The following is a 16,485-nucleotide window of genomic DNA, read 5'->3' as shown; positions in this document are numbered from 1 at the left end:
GCCTCTTGCACTGCAAAGATACAAAAGGCGACAGCCTGATTACTGGAATCCAGTGTAGAATTTTGTTGGCAAACATGGTGAATACAGCCTAATTTTGTTTGTTTTCCCTGACCTAGGAGCAAGGTGTATGACTGAGCAGGCTGTTAGCTGCTTGAAATCATGTCAAAGCCAGGTTCTGAGCTGTGCCTGGATTCCCAGCACTCCTTGGTGTCAAACCTGGGAAAATGTCTGCACACAAAGTGTCCATTCTTCTGATTTTATGGGTGGTTGCAATATGCTGGGAAAAGAGGGCTTGAAGAGTAGCACTGACACTTGAGCCGTATTGTGATTTGGCTCAAAGCACATTGTGATTTGGAGGCCCTCAAAAAGTGCACGGTTATCTTAATCATGATTTGGTATGTGGGATTTGGCTTTTGTTTAAGCAAGCAGATGCTTCTGGGAATGAGGTGGGAATCTCAGTATGGAACGAGGCAGCTGCTGTAAGTCAGTGAGAAAACAACTTTATTCAAACTGAAGGTTGGGTTATTTTTGGCAGATTGTTGATTTTTGGCTAGTGTAACTGCTGATGTGGTTTTATATCTCTTTCTGCTTTTCTTCTTGCTACCAGAGTACTTTGGATTGCATGCAGGTACTGCTATAATCCTGTCAAATGGGACATTTTTCTCCTCTGTCCTGACTTTGACAGTTGCTGGATATTCTTATTTTAACTATACTCTAGAAAAGATTGCAAGAGTGTCACCTCCAAGAAATAAATGTAATTAAAGGAGCTACCACCTTTGATAGAGGAGCTGCTTTTCTGTTTAAATGCTTTGCTTTCTCAACCAATTAGGAGCTTTATTTTTTTTTGCATTTCCAGATCTTTAGAATTGTCCAACTGTGCGCCTTCTCCATGCGTCATGAACATTTAAAGGTCTTTTGGGAACTACTTGCAGTCCAAGAGTGAAGTATTTCATTCAAAACCCAAAAGCAATGGCAATATCATTACAAATGAAAGTGTCCTGGAGAAAAAGACAGGTTTTACTGGCTTTGGAATTGGTGAAAGATGGGAAGCAGACGTTATGAATAATAGTTTTCACAGAAGAGGTAGTAACTAATGAAGTTATAGTCTGGGAGCTGTGCTAGCTGGCCTATTCACAAATTATTTGGAAAGAAGGCTTGTATGGAAGTGATGGAGTTTGTAGCTGATAGAAAACTGCTTTCAAGAATCACCTTCAGATCCAGCTGCACAGAGCTGTGAGAGGATCTCATGAGTAACGAGGAGATTAAATGACAGTAACACTGACTGTGCAGAGGCATGCCCGTGGAGGAGCAGCAGCCGTGACTAAACATGCACAGTGTTAAAATTACCTGTTGTGGCAGGAAATGTCAGCCTAAATCACAAATCTGGTCAAAAAGGCAAGTACAATGTTGGGAACATTTAGGAAAAGAACTGGGAGCAGCCCAAGGACATTAATAGGGTGTGCCCAGATCCTGTAGAAGTAGCACCCACGTCTGTGTGGGGTTGTGGACGTTCCTTCGATCCCTTTGGCGTTAGCCCTGCTTTCAGCGGGAATCTGGACTGCAGAGTTCCCTTCTGGCAAAATAATGATTCTCTGATCTCAAGAACATGTAGCAGAAGATACTGAGAAAGGTAAAGGGATGTCTGGATGGGGAACATCATCTGTAGGAGAAGTGTAGTGGAGCAGCCAAGAAGGAGAGTGTCTGAGCGGACAGGGCTGAGCTGTGGTGGTTTGGTCTAGCTCGGTGTGAAAAATCAGAATGGGTGGTTAAACTGACCCCACCAAGCTCTGCCCCTGCTCTTGCAGCCTCTTCTGGTAATCATGCTGCTCAGTCTCAGTTGGCGTGCGGCTCCTCTTTCTTCCCCTTTTGGGGCGGGCATAGACACAGAAGTTTCCTGTCTCTTCTGTGTCTGGGGCTTGGTTCCTGCTGGTTCCCTGAAGCTCCTGGCTGTGTCCTTGGGCTTCTCTTCCTTATCCTGCTGGCTCCTGGCTGTGCCCTGGAAACTTGCTGTTTGCCCAGCTGTGCGTGGACCTCTGCAAGTACTCTGCTAGAAGCACGCGTTGTGGCAGTGATACTTAAGGGATGTTTGTGCATTTTGAGTAACACAAGATCTAAAAGACACCTGGCTAATTAGGTGTCTCAGAATTAAACTATGGCTTAATTAAATCCAGGCTATTGGCGTAGCCACCAGTATAAATGGATTTAAACTGTGATTAATAAATTTACAGTACCAAGGTACCATTATGATGCTATTAAGCACAGTATCTGCTTGCTCAGGTCTCCAGGCAAGATGGGAAACCCTCTCTGATCCTGCAGCTGTTCTGTACCTGTCGCTTGCAGTAGGCTGTGCCCAAAGGTAGGGTCAGGGACAGGTGCTGGTCTAGAGGACGCCCTACTTTGATCCTACTTTGATCGCAACTGTTCTTTCTGTTCATGGTTTCTTTTCTACATTAAGATGTAATGTGTAGGGGAGAAGCATTCATGCGAAAAATCTTAAGTGTAAGCAAATTTGAACACTTACGATTGCGAAGGAATCCTGTCCAACGTGACTTAGTGAGCAGGGAGGTGACTCTGAGCAAGTGGAGAATGCAGACATTTCTGGAAGTTGCTCGTGGCATCCCATATTCTCTTTCTGTTCAGAGACAGTTACTTCTTGCCAGGCTTCAGAGACTTCACCAGGCTTCCCTTAAAGACTGAGAGCACCTAGCTAGTTGTGATAACGACTGAAAACAAGTGGTAAACTGACATGTTTAAAACAGATAAGTCACGATAAAATAAAAATGCGTGCACCTTCCTAAGCTGGTAGGGAGCGGGCCAGAAAGATTTTGTGGTACTCTGAGACAAGAAAGAAGCTTTTTTCCAGGTCAGATGTGTTATTTTTAGAGCTGCCTAAAAACCAGGCTTTCTATCTCACATATTTCAGGGCATGATTTATTTTTTTAAGTTGGACAGAGAAAAAGATACATCAAAAACATTTTGTACAACAGGAAAATTTTGAAGAGCACAATGCAGTCATCTGTTTTGATGCATCTTCCCTGCGCAAAATGATGAGATGAGTGACTACAAAGCCTGGTGTGATCTCAGCCCAAAGAGAAAAAAGGGAACAAATGTCATCTCTTGCAAGGCAGAGCCTGCACCTCAGCCAAATGTGCTAATGCCAAATCAAATGTCGTCTGCATTAGTTCAGCTGCAGAACTGCTGATTAGGTGATATGTTCCCATCCAGCACTAATGCTTTTTGTTTACTTCCTACCTGAAGTGCATGAGCAGGGTCTGCACAGGATATCTGTCTCGGAAGCCAGAGTAAGGTGTTGCACAGTGGAAGAGTGAGAAGAGGGAAAGGAACAGTTGCGTTCTCCTGCGAATTGATATGTCTACAGCTAGGGAATATGTGGGGATGTGTAAGGACAGACAGCACTCAGCAGTATTTTGGAAGGGGAAGATCTAGAGGTGGTAGAAAGAGAATACTAGAAAATGCAAATGATTCCCTAGGAGGAATGTGTCCTTCCTACTCCGTAGTATTTCCTCAAGGCTCCCTGCATCTCACCTTGCTGAGGTATAGCCCCCTTGTACTCAGCATGCATGAGCAAGTCGTCCCGGCAGGGCCTGCTGGCAAAGCGTGTAGGCTGCCTGCCTCAAAGAAATGTTCTGCAGCACGGGCCAGGGTGCTGATGCTCTCTGCCCTCCCTAACGCCTGGAGGAGCCAAGATCTGGAGGGACAAGCAGAAGTCCTGCCCAGAATGGTGGGGAGGCCAGGGTAAGGTTTTGGAAGCTTGCTGGAGCCTCTGAAGTGATGGAGGAGATAGAGCATTGGGAGAGCAATTCCTTTTGGAGATGTGATTTCAATGCTCCAATAAACATGCAAAGCCTTTTCCATCATCTTCTTTTCAAGGCTTATTTATCTTTGACTTATCTCATCTGGTCTTTTGCAGGCCTTGGATAGGACATTGACGTTCAAACGCAGCATTTCAGGGATAATTCCTAATTGAGCTTGCAGTCAGTCTCCTCACAAGTGATGAGTCTCAGGTTTTCAAAGATACTGTGGATGCGGAGCTGCCGGTTCCTGTTGACCGTTCCTGGGCAGGGCACACCTCTAGGTTCTTGGAGTCTGAGACCCACTGAAAAGATGCAGCAAATGCAACTTCTGATTGGAGCCTCGCTAGTGGTTTTGACATGAGTTTGTGCCTCATCTTGTGTCTCTCCTGTCAGGCCCGGGTGAAAGATCTAGAAGACCAGTGTCGCAGTCAAACAGAGCAGTTCAGCCTCCTGTCTCAGGAACTCAAACAATTCCGGCTTCAAACAGGAAAAATCGACCTTCTCACCTCTACGCTGGTGACTTCTGAGCTTCCTCTTGCTCTGTGCAGCTCAGCCCCACAGCTGCACTGGGAGAAGGGTAATTGTTGGACATGTCTAGAAGTATTTTGACATATGAGTTATTATTTGTGTAAATGGAAAGGTGTAAAGGAAATAATACAAACGTTTCATTAATTTTTGGGCACTCTCTCTCATAAATACCTTTGGGTCATTTTGTACTCATAAAGAGAACTTGGCATTTCTCTGACCAAAGAGAGCCGAGGGTGTCCAGTCTATTGCACTGTTAGATCAATCCTAGTTTTAGAGACCTGAGCTGCTCTAAAGGGTGTTTGCTCACTGTGATGCTCACTGCTGATCTTGTGTTCTGCCTGTGGCTAAAAGTAATGGACAGATTATTTTATTGCAGAATCAACTGTTCCTGGATTGCTCACTCACCAGAGCGCAAAGAAGGTTCACAATGAAGAAACTGATGAGTTGGAGTCATCACAGCGAGCGCCCGATGCCACTGTTGTCTCCCCAGTTGCTGCTTCCAGTTCTCAGAAACAAGCCAAGAAAGTGGAATCTCAGTCAAACTCTTCAAAATCAGAATCCATACAGAACAGTCCGAAGTCCTGCCCAACCCCAGAGGTCAGTGTGGGAGTCAGATCTGCAGCCTGTGCTTTCCAGCCGCAAGGGAATAAATGCATCGCTGAGAGCACCAGTAATGCGGGATTCATTCCCTCCTGGCTGCCTGAAGAGAAGGGGGGGAAACAAGAGAACAGTTGTAGGTAAAAACTGAAAAGGCCTTTGATGCCTGTGTCTCTAGTGCTCGTTTGAACATATTGCTGTGATCCAGGAAGGAAACAACTGGGTTGACAGAGTGCTAGGAGCTTGGAGAAGGAGTGAGATGGGGAGGTCGTTTGGTGGGAAGTGTGGGAAAGCTCTTGCTAAGCTTCCTTGTGACATCTCAGCTGCTGTTAAAACATACAAAGGCTACAAACTGTTACTTTTAACATGCTGAGGAGCTGTGTTCAGACTCTTTTTGACCTTGGGCTGTGGATGAACTTCTTTGCTGGTGCTTTTAATTTTACTGGGTGAAAGAGACCATGAAAAGATGCTGAGTTTGTGCTAGCAGGGGGATGAAATTAATAGGCTTTGCTTGTTTGTGTCACCAAGATCTCACAGACGGTTGTTGCTTCTCCTCCCCAGGAGCTCTTCTGTAGTATTGTAGGGTACGCTTAAGCAGTCTTTCCTCCTCTCTGCTGTACATCACTTGATGTGACAGTTTAGGGTCAAGTAGCAAGAAATGAATACACTGAATTATGGGTGTGTGGGATGGAAGGGCCCTCCAGAGTCTTTAGTCCAATCTCCTGCTCGCAGTGGGACTGTCACCAGCACTAGGTCGGTGTAGCCATGGCTTTGCCTAGCTGACACTCTAGGTTCTTCAAGAACAGAGACCCCCCGCGTCAGTGGGAACCTGTCGCACAGCTGCATCACCCACCTGGGCAAGGAGCTTTTCCTGATGTCTGACTGGGACCCCTGAAGCTGCAACTTGGAGCTGTTGCTGCTTATTACTACTTCTTCACCTTAAAAGTCATTGCTCCAGATGGTTCTTAGCCCAGTGGCCAGACTGGCACCATACATGAGCTCAGAGGACTGTCGTAGTTCAGCCCCGACCGGGACCAGACTACGCAGTCTCTCTCTCGCTCCCCCCACCCTCCGAGAGAACAGGGGGAGATGATATAAGGAAAAAAGGCTGGAGGTTTGAGATAAGGACGGGGAGAAATCCTTAAAGTTAACGTTATGGGCAAAACAGACTCGACTTGGGGAAAACTATTCATTTATTTCTAAAACCAAAGCAGGAGAATGAGACAGAGAACAAGATAACCTCCCCCCACCCCTCCCTCTTCCCGGGCTTAACATTATCTCTACTACCTTCCCCCCCCCGAGTGGCACAGGGGGGAAGAGGGAATGGGGGTTGCGGTCAGTCCATCACACGTTGTTTCACGCCGCTGCTTCATGGTCGGGGGAAGAACTCCTCGCATTCCTCCTCTGCTCCTTCATGGGGTCCCTCTCACGGGCCACAGTCCTTTGTGAAACTGCTCTGGCGTGGGTCATCTCTTCCACGAGGTGCAGCCCCTCCAGAACGGCTGCCCCAGCGGGGCCTCCGTAGAATCATAGAATGGTTAGAGTTGGAAGGGACCTTCAAAGGTCATCTAGTCCAACCTCCCTGCAAGGAGCAGGGACTTCCCTGACTAGGTCAGGTTGCTCAGAGCCTCATCCAGCCTGGCCTTGAATGTTTCCAGGGATGGGGCTTCCACCAGCTTTCTGGGCAACCTGTTCCAGTGTTCTACAACCCTCATTGTAAAAAATTTTTTCCTAATTTCCAATCTAAATCTACCTGCCTCTATTTTAAAACCATTACCTCTTGTCCTATCACAATAGGCCCTACTGAACAGCCTCTCCCCATCTTTCCTGCAGCCCCCTTGAGGTACTGGAAGACCACTATCAGGTCTCCCCAGAGCCTCCTCTTCTGCAGGCTGAACAGCCCCAGCTCTCTCAGCCTGTCCTCATAAGAGAGGTGCTCCAGCCCTCTGATCATCTCTGTGGCTCTCCTCTGGACCTTCTCCAACAGGTCCATGGGGGCTCCAGAACTGGACACAGTACTCCAGGTGGGGTCTCACCAGGGCAGAGTAGAGGGGGAGAATCACCTCCCTTGACATGCTGGCCACGCTCCTCTTGATGCAGCCCAGGATGCGGTTGGCCTTCTGGGCTGCAAGGGCGCATTGCCGGCTCATGTTGAGCTTCTCGTCCACCAGCACCCCCAAGTCCTTCTCCTCAGGGCTGCTCTCCATCCATTCCCCACCCAGCCTGGATTTGTGCCTGGGATTGCCATGACCCATGTACAGGACCTTGCCCTTGGCCTGGTTGAACTTCATGAGGTTGGCACTGGCCCACCTCTCCAGCCTGTCCAGGTCCCTCTGGATGGCATCCCTCCCTTCCAGCGTGTCGATGGCACCACACAACTTGGTGTAGTCGGCGAACTTGCTGAGGGTGCACTCCATCCCACTGTCCATGTCGCCAACAAAGATGTTGAACAGGGCCGGGCCCAGCACGGACCCCTGAGGGACGCCACTCGTGACCGGTCTCCACATGGACATTGAGCCGTTGACCACCACTCTCTGAGTGCGGCCATCCAGCCAGCTCCTTACCCACCGAGTGGTCCGTCCATCAGACCCATGTCTCTCTAGTTTAGAGAGAAGGATGTCGTGCGGGACAGTGTCAAAAGCTTTGCACAAGTCCAGGTAGATGATGTCAGTTGCTCGTCCCTTGTCCACCGATGCCGTCACCCCGTCATTGAAGGCCACCAAATTGGTCAGGCACGATCTGCCCTTGGTGAAGCCATGTTGGCTGTCACCAACCACCTCCTGGCTCTCCATGTGCCTTAGCATGGTTTCCAGGAGAATCTGCTCCATGACCTTGCCAGGCACAGAGGTGAGGCTGACCGGCCTGTAGTTACCTGGGTCTTCCTTATTCCCCTTTTTAAAAATTGGGGTTATGTTCCCTCTCTTCCAGTCATCGGGGACCTCACCAGACTGCCACGATTTCTCAAATATGATGGCCAGGGGCTTGGCAACTTCATCCGCCAGTTCCCTCAGGACCTGCGGATGGATCTCATCAGGTCCCATGGACTTGTGCACCTTTAAGTTCCTCAGAATTCCATGGGCCACAGCCTCCTTCAGGCCTCCACCTGCTCTGGCGTGGGGTCCTCCCCGGGCTGCAGGGGGATCTCTGCCCCTCCGTGGGCCTCCATGGGCTGCAGGGGCACAGCCGGCTCCACCACAGTCATCACCACAGGCTGCAGGGGAATCTTGGCCAGGAGCAGCATTACTGCTCCCCCTCCTTCTGCAGTGCCCTTGGTGTCTGCAGCCGTTCCTCGCAACAGGCAGGCAGACGCCTCTCAGGATCCTTTCACATCTCCTTCACATCCCATTCCCTCTCCACTTCTTGCAGTCGGGCCCAGTCAGCTGCCCAGCGGGAGGCCAGAGGGTGAGGGGTGCAAGGCCCACAAGGCTCGCGCCTCCCCCTCTCTGCCCCTGCTCAGCTGCTTCACATCTTCTCCCTTTTTTTTTCTGTTTTCCCCTTCTTAAATACGTTATCGCAGAGGCGTTATCACAGAACATTCTGCTACCAATCGGCTCGGCCTTGGCCAGCAGCGGGTCTGCCCTAGGCCCGGCCGAGTCCACTGAACAAAGGGGAGCGACTTCTAGCAGTTTCCTACAGAAGCTGCCACCTTAGGCCCCCCCTCACTAACAAAACCAGAACAAGGACTTGTTCACTGATGTTCGAACCCTTTGAGTGTTTCTTTACTCTGATTTGGGCTGTATTATATCCTTCCTCTTTAATCTTCTCAGGTGGACACTGCAAGTGAGATGGAAGAACTGGATGTTGACAGCATCTCTCTAATGCCAGAGCCAGGCAGCCAAGGGCCTGCGAAGCTCCAGGTGTTCTTGGCTCGATACAGGTACTGGGTCGTTTTTTGTGGGCTGTGAGGTCAGACGGGTTACAGCACGGTTGCCTGCTTTGCCCTTTTCTCTAGCATCAGCCGCGGTTAGGGGTGGGTGCTGCGTTAGGCCGTGTATCTTGTTCCTCCATATGATTTTTTCTGTGACCCGTTATTTCCTGTACAAGCGAATCCCATGTGCTTGGCTTAACAAAAACATGGTAAGCTCATTTGTTGTTTAGTGAACAGCACTGTGTGAAACTTTTAAAAAATATTATATTGGATGGAAAATTGAATTTGAGCTGACACCTTCCTTGAAATGTCTGATTTCTCCAGAACAGTCCAAGAAATTTTCTCCGAGAAAATCTTATTCCAACAATTAAGAAAATTTCAGGCCAGAAATCCTGAATTGAAGTTTTTGACCAAGTTCATTCCAGTTGTAATTTCAAAAGAAAAAAGAAATGCACAGGATAAACCCAGATCTTTCTGATAACTGTTGCACTCCACTGAGCAATAGCCACTAGCTATTCATCATTCAAAAAGTATTGGCATACCCTTCAGCTTTTGGACTGTGGATGGGGAGGAAGAGAACTGGGATGATTGTGAGGAGCAGATCAAACATGATCCGTGTCTTCAGGTCAGAGTCTCGGGCCCATAAGGTCTCGCTCAGCTCATAAAGGTGATAGCATTGCTTTGGCATGTTGAAGTCCCCTTTAAAGACTAAGGAGTGGGAATTAGCAGTAGGTGCTTGCAAAGATAAAGGTTTTTTTTTGTGAGGCATTTTCCTGTGTAGGCAGGATAGAACTACCTGCAGTCCAAATCCTATCACCATGTATTTATAATTTTCATGCTAGTGGAGCGTTTGGACTGCTGTTTAAAATGTGGAGTTACAGCGCTGAGAGTTCTATAACTTGGATCCTGAGGGTTGGATAATTATGAAGAAAAAGGCTAGAAACCTTTTCTTCACTCGTGTAAGTTTCTTCTTGCACAAATCAGCTCATTCTGAGAGTTTTAAACATGAGAATTATGAGATTCTGTGCTGGGCTTGTCCATGACAGCAGTTGGCTGATAAAGTGTACCTCAAATGTTTGGGGCCTTTTTGATGCTTTGGGGTTGGGGTTTTTTTTGGTTTGGTTTGGTTTGGTTTGGTTTGGTTTTTTCCCCCAAAACTATTAAGTACATGAAATATAGAGAGCTATCTACATAAAGTAGTTCAGAGTGCAGGTGAATTCAAGGATGTCCCTTTTAGAAATGCAGAGTCCTACAACTTCGCTGCTCAGTACACAGCCGGCACTCAGGTAATTCCAATATTTTTTTTAACGCTTTTTTGAGTCCTTCTGGTCTGTTCCTTCAGACGTCACGAGACATCTGTTCTGCTGCTCAGAAAATTATTCCTAGCTGCCATTTGAACATGGAGCAATACGTTATTAGTTATATATAAAACCATAAACTAGAGTCTTGACCTTTGTCTGTGGAATTTGCTGCTTGCAAAAACTGGATGCAGTCCCAATGAATTGTAAGCTGATCTAACATCACAGCTTGAATGTGCTGCTGTGAAAGTTCTACACAAAGTAAGTCTTCATATTGTAAATATTTCAGCTACAATCCTTTTGATGGACCTAATGAAAATCCAGAGGCAGAGCTTCCGCTGACTGCTGGAGAATATATTTACATCTATGGCGACATGGATGAAGATGGCTTCTTTGAAGGTGCGTTTTAGTAGAATGAAATGTGACCGAACTGCTGTGGAGAGCTGATATCTTCTAAAAAACAGGAGAGGAATTTAGTGAATCTTGAAACCTCAAGATAAAGATTTTCTGCCCAAAGTTAAATTGTTAAAGGAAAGAACAGATTCTGTTGGAATAGAGTTTACTTACATCATGATTAAATTAAGTTTAAAACATAAAATCCTATTCTAAGAGATTTCAGTGGGAATTTTGCCACTGCTTTCAGCAGAGCTCCAGGTTTCATCCCCATGTGGTTCCTCCGTAGGCATGGAGAGGAACGTGTTCAGCCCTGGGCACCTTCTGCAGATGGTCTGTTTCCCTCTTTCCAGTGACTGCATAGTGAGCCAGAGACCATAGGCGGTTGATGGTCTTGGTTACTTGTTGCTCTTTTGGTAGAGTAGAGTGTAAGCTAAACAGCCCAAACTACAGTCGTTGTCCTATTTGGTGTCATACAGGGTGTTTTTCTTTTGACGTCCTTGAAAACGTCATCCTGGTTGACTAATAGGCAGGTGGAATTAAAACCAAGAGTTGCGGACTGTAAATTTGTAATGAAGTTTTTGTGGAGCTGACTTACAGCGATGAAGGATCCTGATTTAGTGAGGTGCTTTGCAAGAGCTGAGGCGAATGCATGCCATGTTGCACTGCTTGCTCTTTGACTGTTCTGGCTTGCTCTTCCTTTCTATTTCCAAGCTTCTCATGTATTTGTTTGTTTGTTTGTTTGATTATTGTTTAAAGAATAAAAAGGTTATTCTTTACTAACATTTTCTGCTTTCCCTGCTTTCAGTTGATTTGCTGTAGGTAGACTTTGAAAGGGGAAAGTAAGTGCAATCCCTACACACTGCTCATTTGACTGTGATTTGCTGGCTCTTGCACGTACCAAGAGTGCTGTGGTATCAGTCGTTCCCGTAGTCCTTTTGGGACATCTTTATTATAGAAGCTAACTTAACAAAGGAGGGAACTAAAAAGAAGGCCAGAGCTGAACACAGAGCTGGAAAGATGGATTTTCATGAGGAAGTACTACAAAATCCAAATCTGTATGGCTGAGAGAAGACATAAAATCATCAATCTGCGTAGTTTAGGAAGGCTAGAAACAGACGCTTAGGTTAGTGAAAAAGCTGTGGTGAGGAACAATGGGATAATGAAAAAGGAAAAACTCTTAAGCTAATTACACGAAACAACTGTGTAGTTAGTTGGCTCTGGAGTGTGTGGAGCAGTGAGTCTTCTCACTGTGACCCTTAGGATCTGCCTAGGACAGCCTTAGGAAAGGTGGCCAGAAATAACCTCCCAGAGGCTTTTTTTCATTCCTGACTGCAGTGCAGTTACGGCTTAGTGTAGACACTGTCACATTGTCTTCACAGATGGGTTGGAAGGCTGAACGGTAGGCGCAGTGGTAACAGGTTTCCTGTTTTTCGTTTAGGGGAGCTGATGGATGGCCGGCGAGGGCTGGTCCCCTCCAATTTTGTTGAGCGAGTTTCAGATGATGACCTCATGACGTTTCTGCCTTCGGAGCTGAATGATCTCACCCATAGTTCATACCAGGAGAAAAGTTTTGTCAGTGCAAGCACCAGCAGTGGAGATAAGAGTGACTTCTCCCTTGAAGAGAGTAGCATCAGTCCCTTGGCCAGTAGAGCAGAAGGAGACCAGGAGGAACCTGTTAGTCATACAGCAGTGCCTTACCCAAGAAAATTGACTTTGATCAAGCAGCTTGCCAGAAGCATAGTTGTAGGCTGGGAACCACCACTTATGCCAGCTGGCTGCCCAGATGTACAAAGCTACAATGTCTATGTGGATGAAGAGCTACGGCAAAATGTGAAGAGTGGCTTTCAGACCAAAGCAGTGATTGAAAAGCTGGATTTAAAGACAAAGGCTTACCGTGTGTCTGTGCAGAGTGTGACAGAGCAAGGCAGTTCTGATAAACTGCGATGCACTTTCTTTGTGGGGCAAGACTGTTGTGTGGCGCCAACTATGCTGAAAGTCAGAAGCGTCGCTGCCACATCAGCGGAGGTCACGTGGCTTCCCTGCAACAGCAATTACAACCACGCGGTGTATCTCAATGGGGAGGAGTGTGACGTAACAAAAGCTGGGGTCTACTGGTACACCTTCCGCAACCTGCAGCCCAGCACTCAGTATGTTGCCAAGCTGGAGGCCCGACCCCCGACCGCACCTTGGGAAGAGGTCGCAGAGGGGCAGGAGCAGAACTCGGCTGTGATACACTTCACTACCCTGCTAGCAGGTATCAGAGCCGTCACGTGCATTGCCACTGTGCGTGGAGTGCTTGGAGCAGGGTGCTCTGTCAGTGCTTTGCTAGGAAGCCTTGGGGCAAAGGGAGGCGAGGTTTGTTAGGTCCCAAAGCCTGAGATGCTGTACTGTTTTGTCTTAATGTTTTTCTTCCTTTATTTTAAAAATTTATTATCTCTTTTATTTTTGTTTGCTCTGGGAAGACATCCTCTTTGCTGATTTGAGCAGCATGCCTCTCAGGGGATGGAAGATCTGGTTTGCCATGACCTTGCTCTAAGGGTTGCTGCATCTTGGCCTCAGCTACTTTTGCAAAGTTCTGTTTGCTGTGCATTAAAACTTTCACAGAACAAGAGCACCTTGTTTTCTCTGGTTCTGTCTCTTGTTTCCTAATAGCCTGGCTATTCTAGTGAGGTTCTGCAGGGGCAAGTCTGGTGTGAGAGTTTTCTGTTTGATTCTGACCATGGTTTAGTTGAGCTTTGTGCTGTAGTGAGGTAAGCAAGAGGAAAATCTGTTTGGTCTCTTGCAGGCACGCCTGATGCTCCGTTGGATGTCCAGGTAGAAGCTGGTCCCTCGCCAGGTATCCTCGTTATCAGCTGGTTACCTGTCACCATTGATGCCGAAGGATCTTCCAATGGAGTTCGAGTCACTGGTTACGCCGTGTACGCGGATGGACAGAAGGTATTGTGCTGATGCTGTGCTGGTGGGTGGCTGGAGGCTGGTGCAGCAGTAGCAGGTGATTGCAGAGCCTCAAGACCTGGAAAGCTTGATCCAGTAAGCATGCCATGAGGAGGCAATGACATTCCGCGGCCTGGAAAGGAGTGATGTTGGAGAAGGGACAATGCTCAGGCTGTTTGTTTTGACTGATGCGCACCAAAAATGACATCTGTCCAGATTTTTGATGTGTTCTTGGCATAACTAAGCTAGGAAAGCTTCTGTGGCAGGACCCTTTGCTAGGAAAATGGGACAACGGGTGTCAGCCTCCTCTGTCTCACCTAGGCACTAGCTTGATCCTTGGGGAAGCAGTGAGCTCAATGAGCAATGAGTCCACAGAGTACAAGTACACAACCCTGCCACCAGTTGGGGCTTGTCTCTGGGCTATGAGAAGTGAGGTGTAGTTCTCCAGCCCTTTCTCAAATTAGGGAGAGGTGAAGGGAGAGGTGTGCAAACACCCCCAGGGTCCAGTATGAATACTGGTAAAGAACCTCCAAGGATATTCTGTAGGAAACATGGCCTGCGGTCTTCTGCACACATGATGTTGTGCCATTGGCCATGGGAGAGGCAAGCCACTGCTGTTTGAAGGAGCACAGTGCAAAACAGAGTGGTGCTGTGTTGGTGATTGCTCTTCTGTCATGGAAATGCTTTTTACTCTATGCAGGTTAAAAAAGGAGGAGTCTGGGAAGGTAAGGCAAAAGGGAGGCCAGAAAAAAGGGATGGCCTTTTAAAGTGTAGGGAACAAGGAGAGTTAAAACCTGGAGTAGGAGGGAATATAGTAATATTTTATAGAATATCCAGTTTCTCAAATGGTTATGGTAACAATTTATTTTTACTGTTCATTCTTCCCTGACATTGTGCAGGAAGGCAGGAATTCTGCACACCTGCTCTCAAGGGCTTTGGAGTCTGTTGCTTACTTTGGATTCAGGAATTGTCATTCTCAGAAGGGCTGAACTGTGCACAGTAAGTAATTGCTCCCTGGTTTTTTTTGCTTGCAGGCAATAGAAGTGACTTCTCCAACAGCTGGGAGTGTCCTGGTGGACTTGTCCCAGCTTCAGATGTTCCAGGTGTGCCGGGAAGTTTCTGTGAGAACGATGTCTCTGTACGGGGAGTCGGTGGATTCAGTTCCAGCCCAGATTTCCTCAGTCTTGCTGCGAGCCTCTCACCACGCTTCACCTTCACATTCTACCACTTTTACCTCTAGACTGCCCCGTGGAGAACCCAAGGGCTCTCTGCTGGCACACAGCCCACCCATGACGCAGACAGCTGTGCTGCTGCTTCGACAAAACGTTCCCACTGATAGCTCTGATGCCAAATTGACTGATCTGTCCTCCAGCCACAACAGCTCAGCACAGTCTCTGCCAGAGAACGCCTCTTCGCCACACCTCTCCTCTCCCAGTGCTTCCTTGGTGCAGGTTTTAGACACTTCCCCCCAGGGATCGGGTGCTGCACGAGACAAGAAATGCCTGACTGTGCCTCCTCAGCAAGCTGTCAGCGCAGTGCTCCCTGGTGAGAGCACAGAGCCTGTCCCTTCACGTGAAGCAGAATTGCAAGGCCTGCGCGAAGGGCTGAAGGTGCAGGTAAGTGCTTACAACTCCTGCCCGGTATCACGTGTGCTGGGAAGGAGTGTGGATCATTTTGGAGAGTGGAACAAAATGCCACTGATCGTCTTTATCTTTCTGTGACACACTGTTGCCTTTGGGCCACGGTCCAGTGGTTGGCAAACCAACAGGTCCTGTTGGCTGCTGTTGTGTACCTGGGAGAGAGATGTGAAGCTCACCATTTGATCACATATATGCAAGCAGATCAGGAAGAGAGTTAGGAAAGCAAGAATTCATCAGAAGTTGAAGGTGAAAAGGATGTTCTCACTGATGGTGATGTCAGTGTTAGTCCGGCATTGCTGTGCTCTCTGACTTGAAGGGGTCTTTCTCCAGTCTAGGGGGCTTGCGCAAGGCAGAGTAGGCGCTCTAGTACAACGGGACACCTTGGTGGACTGCACAGCAAGGTAGCCATGTCTGAAGAACAGCTGTCAAGCTGTCATGACATTGGATATTTGGAATCCTGTAGGATGAGTGAGTGCTTTCAGGGTTTTTTTTAGGATGTTTTTGAGGATGTCTGAGAGCCCCATAAGAAAACCGGTAAGTGGTCTATAAGATGCTCACTCTGTGACAAGTGGAGAGTGGGTCCTGTTGTTCTGTGATGCATTATATCAGGAAAGAGGATCTTTTTCCCATTCTGACCTTTGGCATCGAGGACTCAGGGGAGTGCTTCAAACTGTTAAATTCAGTGAGACCTTAGTAATCATGGCACTGTGAGTTTGCAGAGGCTCAGGGTTAAACAAAAGCGGAGAAGACTTCTCATAATTACTGGAGTACCAGCAGCTGTGTGGGCCCAAGACCAAAGGCTGGGTAAATTCACTGAAGAATTGAGATGCTGAGTCCAAAATTTCAATCATCATTCTTTAACCCCTGATTGTTTGCTGTTCATGGTACCTCAGGTCAATGGTTGTGATTCATTTGCCCACATATAGAGCGCATAGTGTTTCTCTCCGAGAGTTTGGAGTGGTAAGGGCCACCTTCTGGCGCATAATGATTGTGTGATATCTCCCTCAGGTTTCATTGTTAGTGGTGACCTTTTTTTTTTTTGTTTTTTTCCCAGGTGGAGCAATCTGTAACCAAAGCACCAGAGCTGGAAAGCCCGTCTAACAGTAGTCTGAAGATAGGTGTGGAGACCTGCCATGCATGCTCCACAGAAGAGTCACCAAAACGTCCCAGTGCTGACAGACAGAAAGAGGCAAAGGAGAAGCACTTGAGTCCAGAGCCTCTGCCCTCCCCCAGCCAGACTGAGGGGACAGGGGGCACCTCCCGAGATGCAAGCATGGGTGGGAGCAGCTGCCAGGAGTTCCTGAGGTTGTCCCCTGGCAAGGAGGTGATGAAAGAAATGTCCAGAGTCAAAAGAGAGGTTTGTTTAACCTTGGTTTAATTTCTCTGCCCATGGAGGGATGTGGATTGTA

General features: G+C 47.6%; 1 protein-coding gene across 8 annotated transcripts in view; it reads left to right on the top strand.

The window, feature by feature from the left end:
• TSPOAP1 (TSPO associated protein 1) overlaps nucleotides 1–16,485 on the top strand; it is a 68,948-nt gene that overhangs the window by 31,732 nt on the left and 20,731 nt on the right. For all 8 annotated transcript variants that reach the window (XR_015260674.1, XM_086763348.1, XM_086763344.1 and 5 more), the window contains exons 12-19: nucleotides 4,209–4,392; nucleotides 4,720–4,940; nucleotides 8,708–8,817; nucleotides 10,396–10,505; nucleotides 11,941–12,756; nucleotides 13,288–13,439; nucleotides 14,471–15,052; nucleotides 16,131–16,433. Coding sequence is in view for 7 of the 8 variants with exons in the window: in XM_086763348.1 (XP_086619474.1) it covers nucleotides 4,209–4,392; nucleotides 4,720–4,940; nucleotides 8,708–8,817; nucleotides 10,396–10,505; nucleotides 11,941–12,756; nucleotides 13,288–13,439; nucleotides 14,471–15,052; nucleotides 16,131–16,433 (2,478 nt within the window). In the remaining variant the exon portion in view is untranslated. The remainder of the gene's footprint in view (nucleotides 1–4,208; nucleotides 4,393–4,719; nucleotides 4,941–8,707; nucleotides 8,818–10,395; nucleotides 10,506–11,940; nucleotides 12,757–13,287; nucleotides 13,440–14,470; nucleotides 15,053–16,130; nucleotides 16,434–16,485) is intronic.

Source organism: Chlamydotis macqueenii, chromosome 19 (genome assembly GCF_036417535.1).
Source record: "Chlamydotis macqueenii isolate bChlMac1 chromosome 19, bChlMac1.mat, whole genome shotgun sequence".
NCBI classification, from domain to species: Eukaryota; Metazoa; Chordata; class Aves; order Otidiformes; family Otididae; genus Chlamydotis; species Chlamydotis macqueenii.
This window is presented reverse-complemented; position numbering and strand designations above follow the sequence as displayed.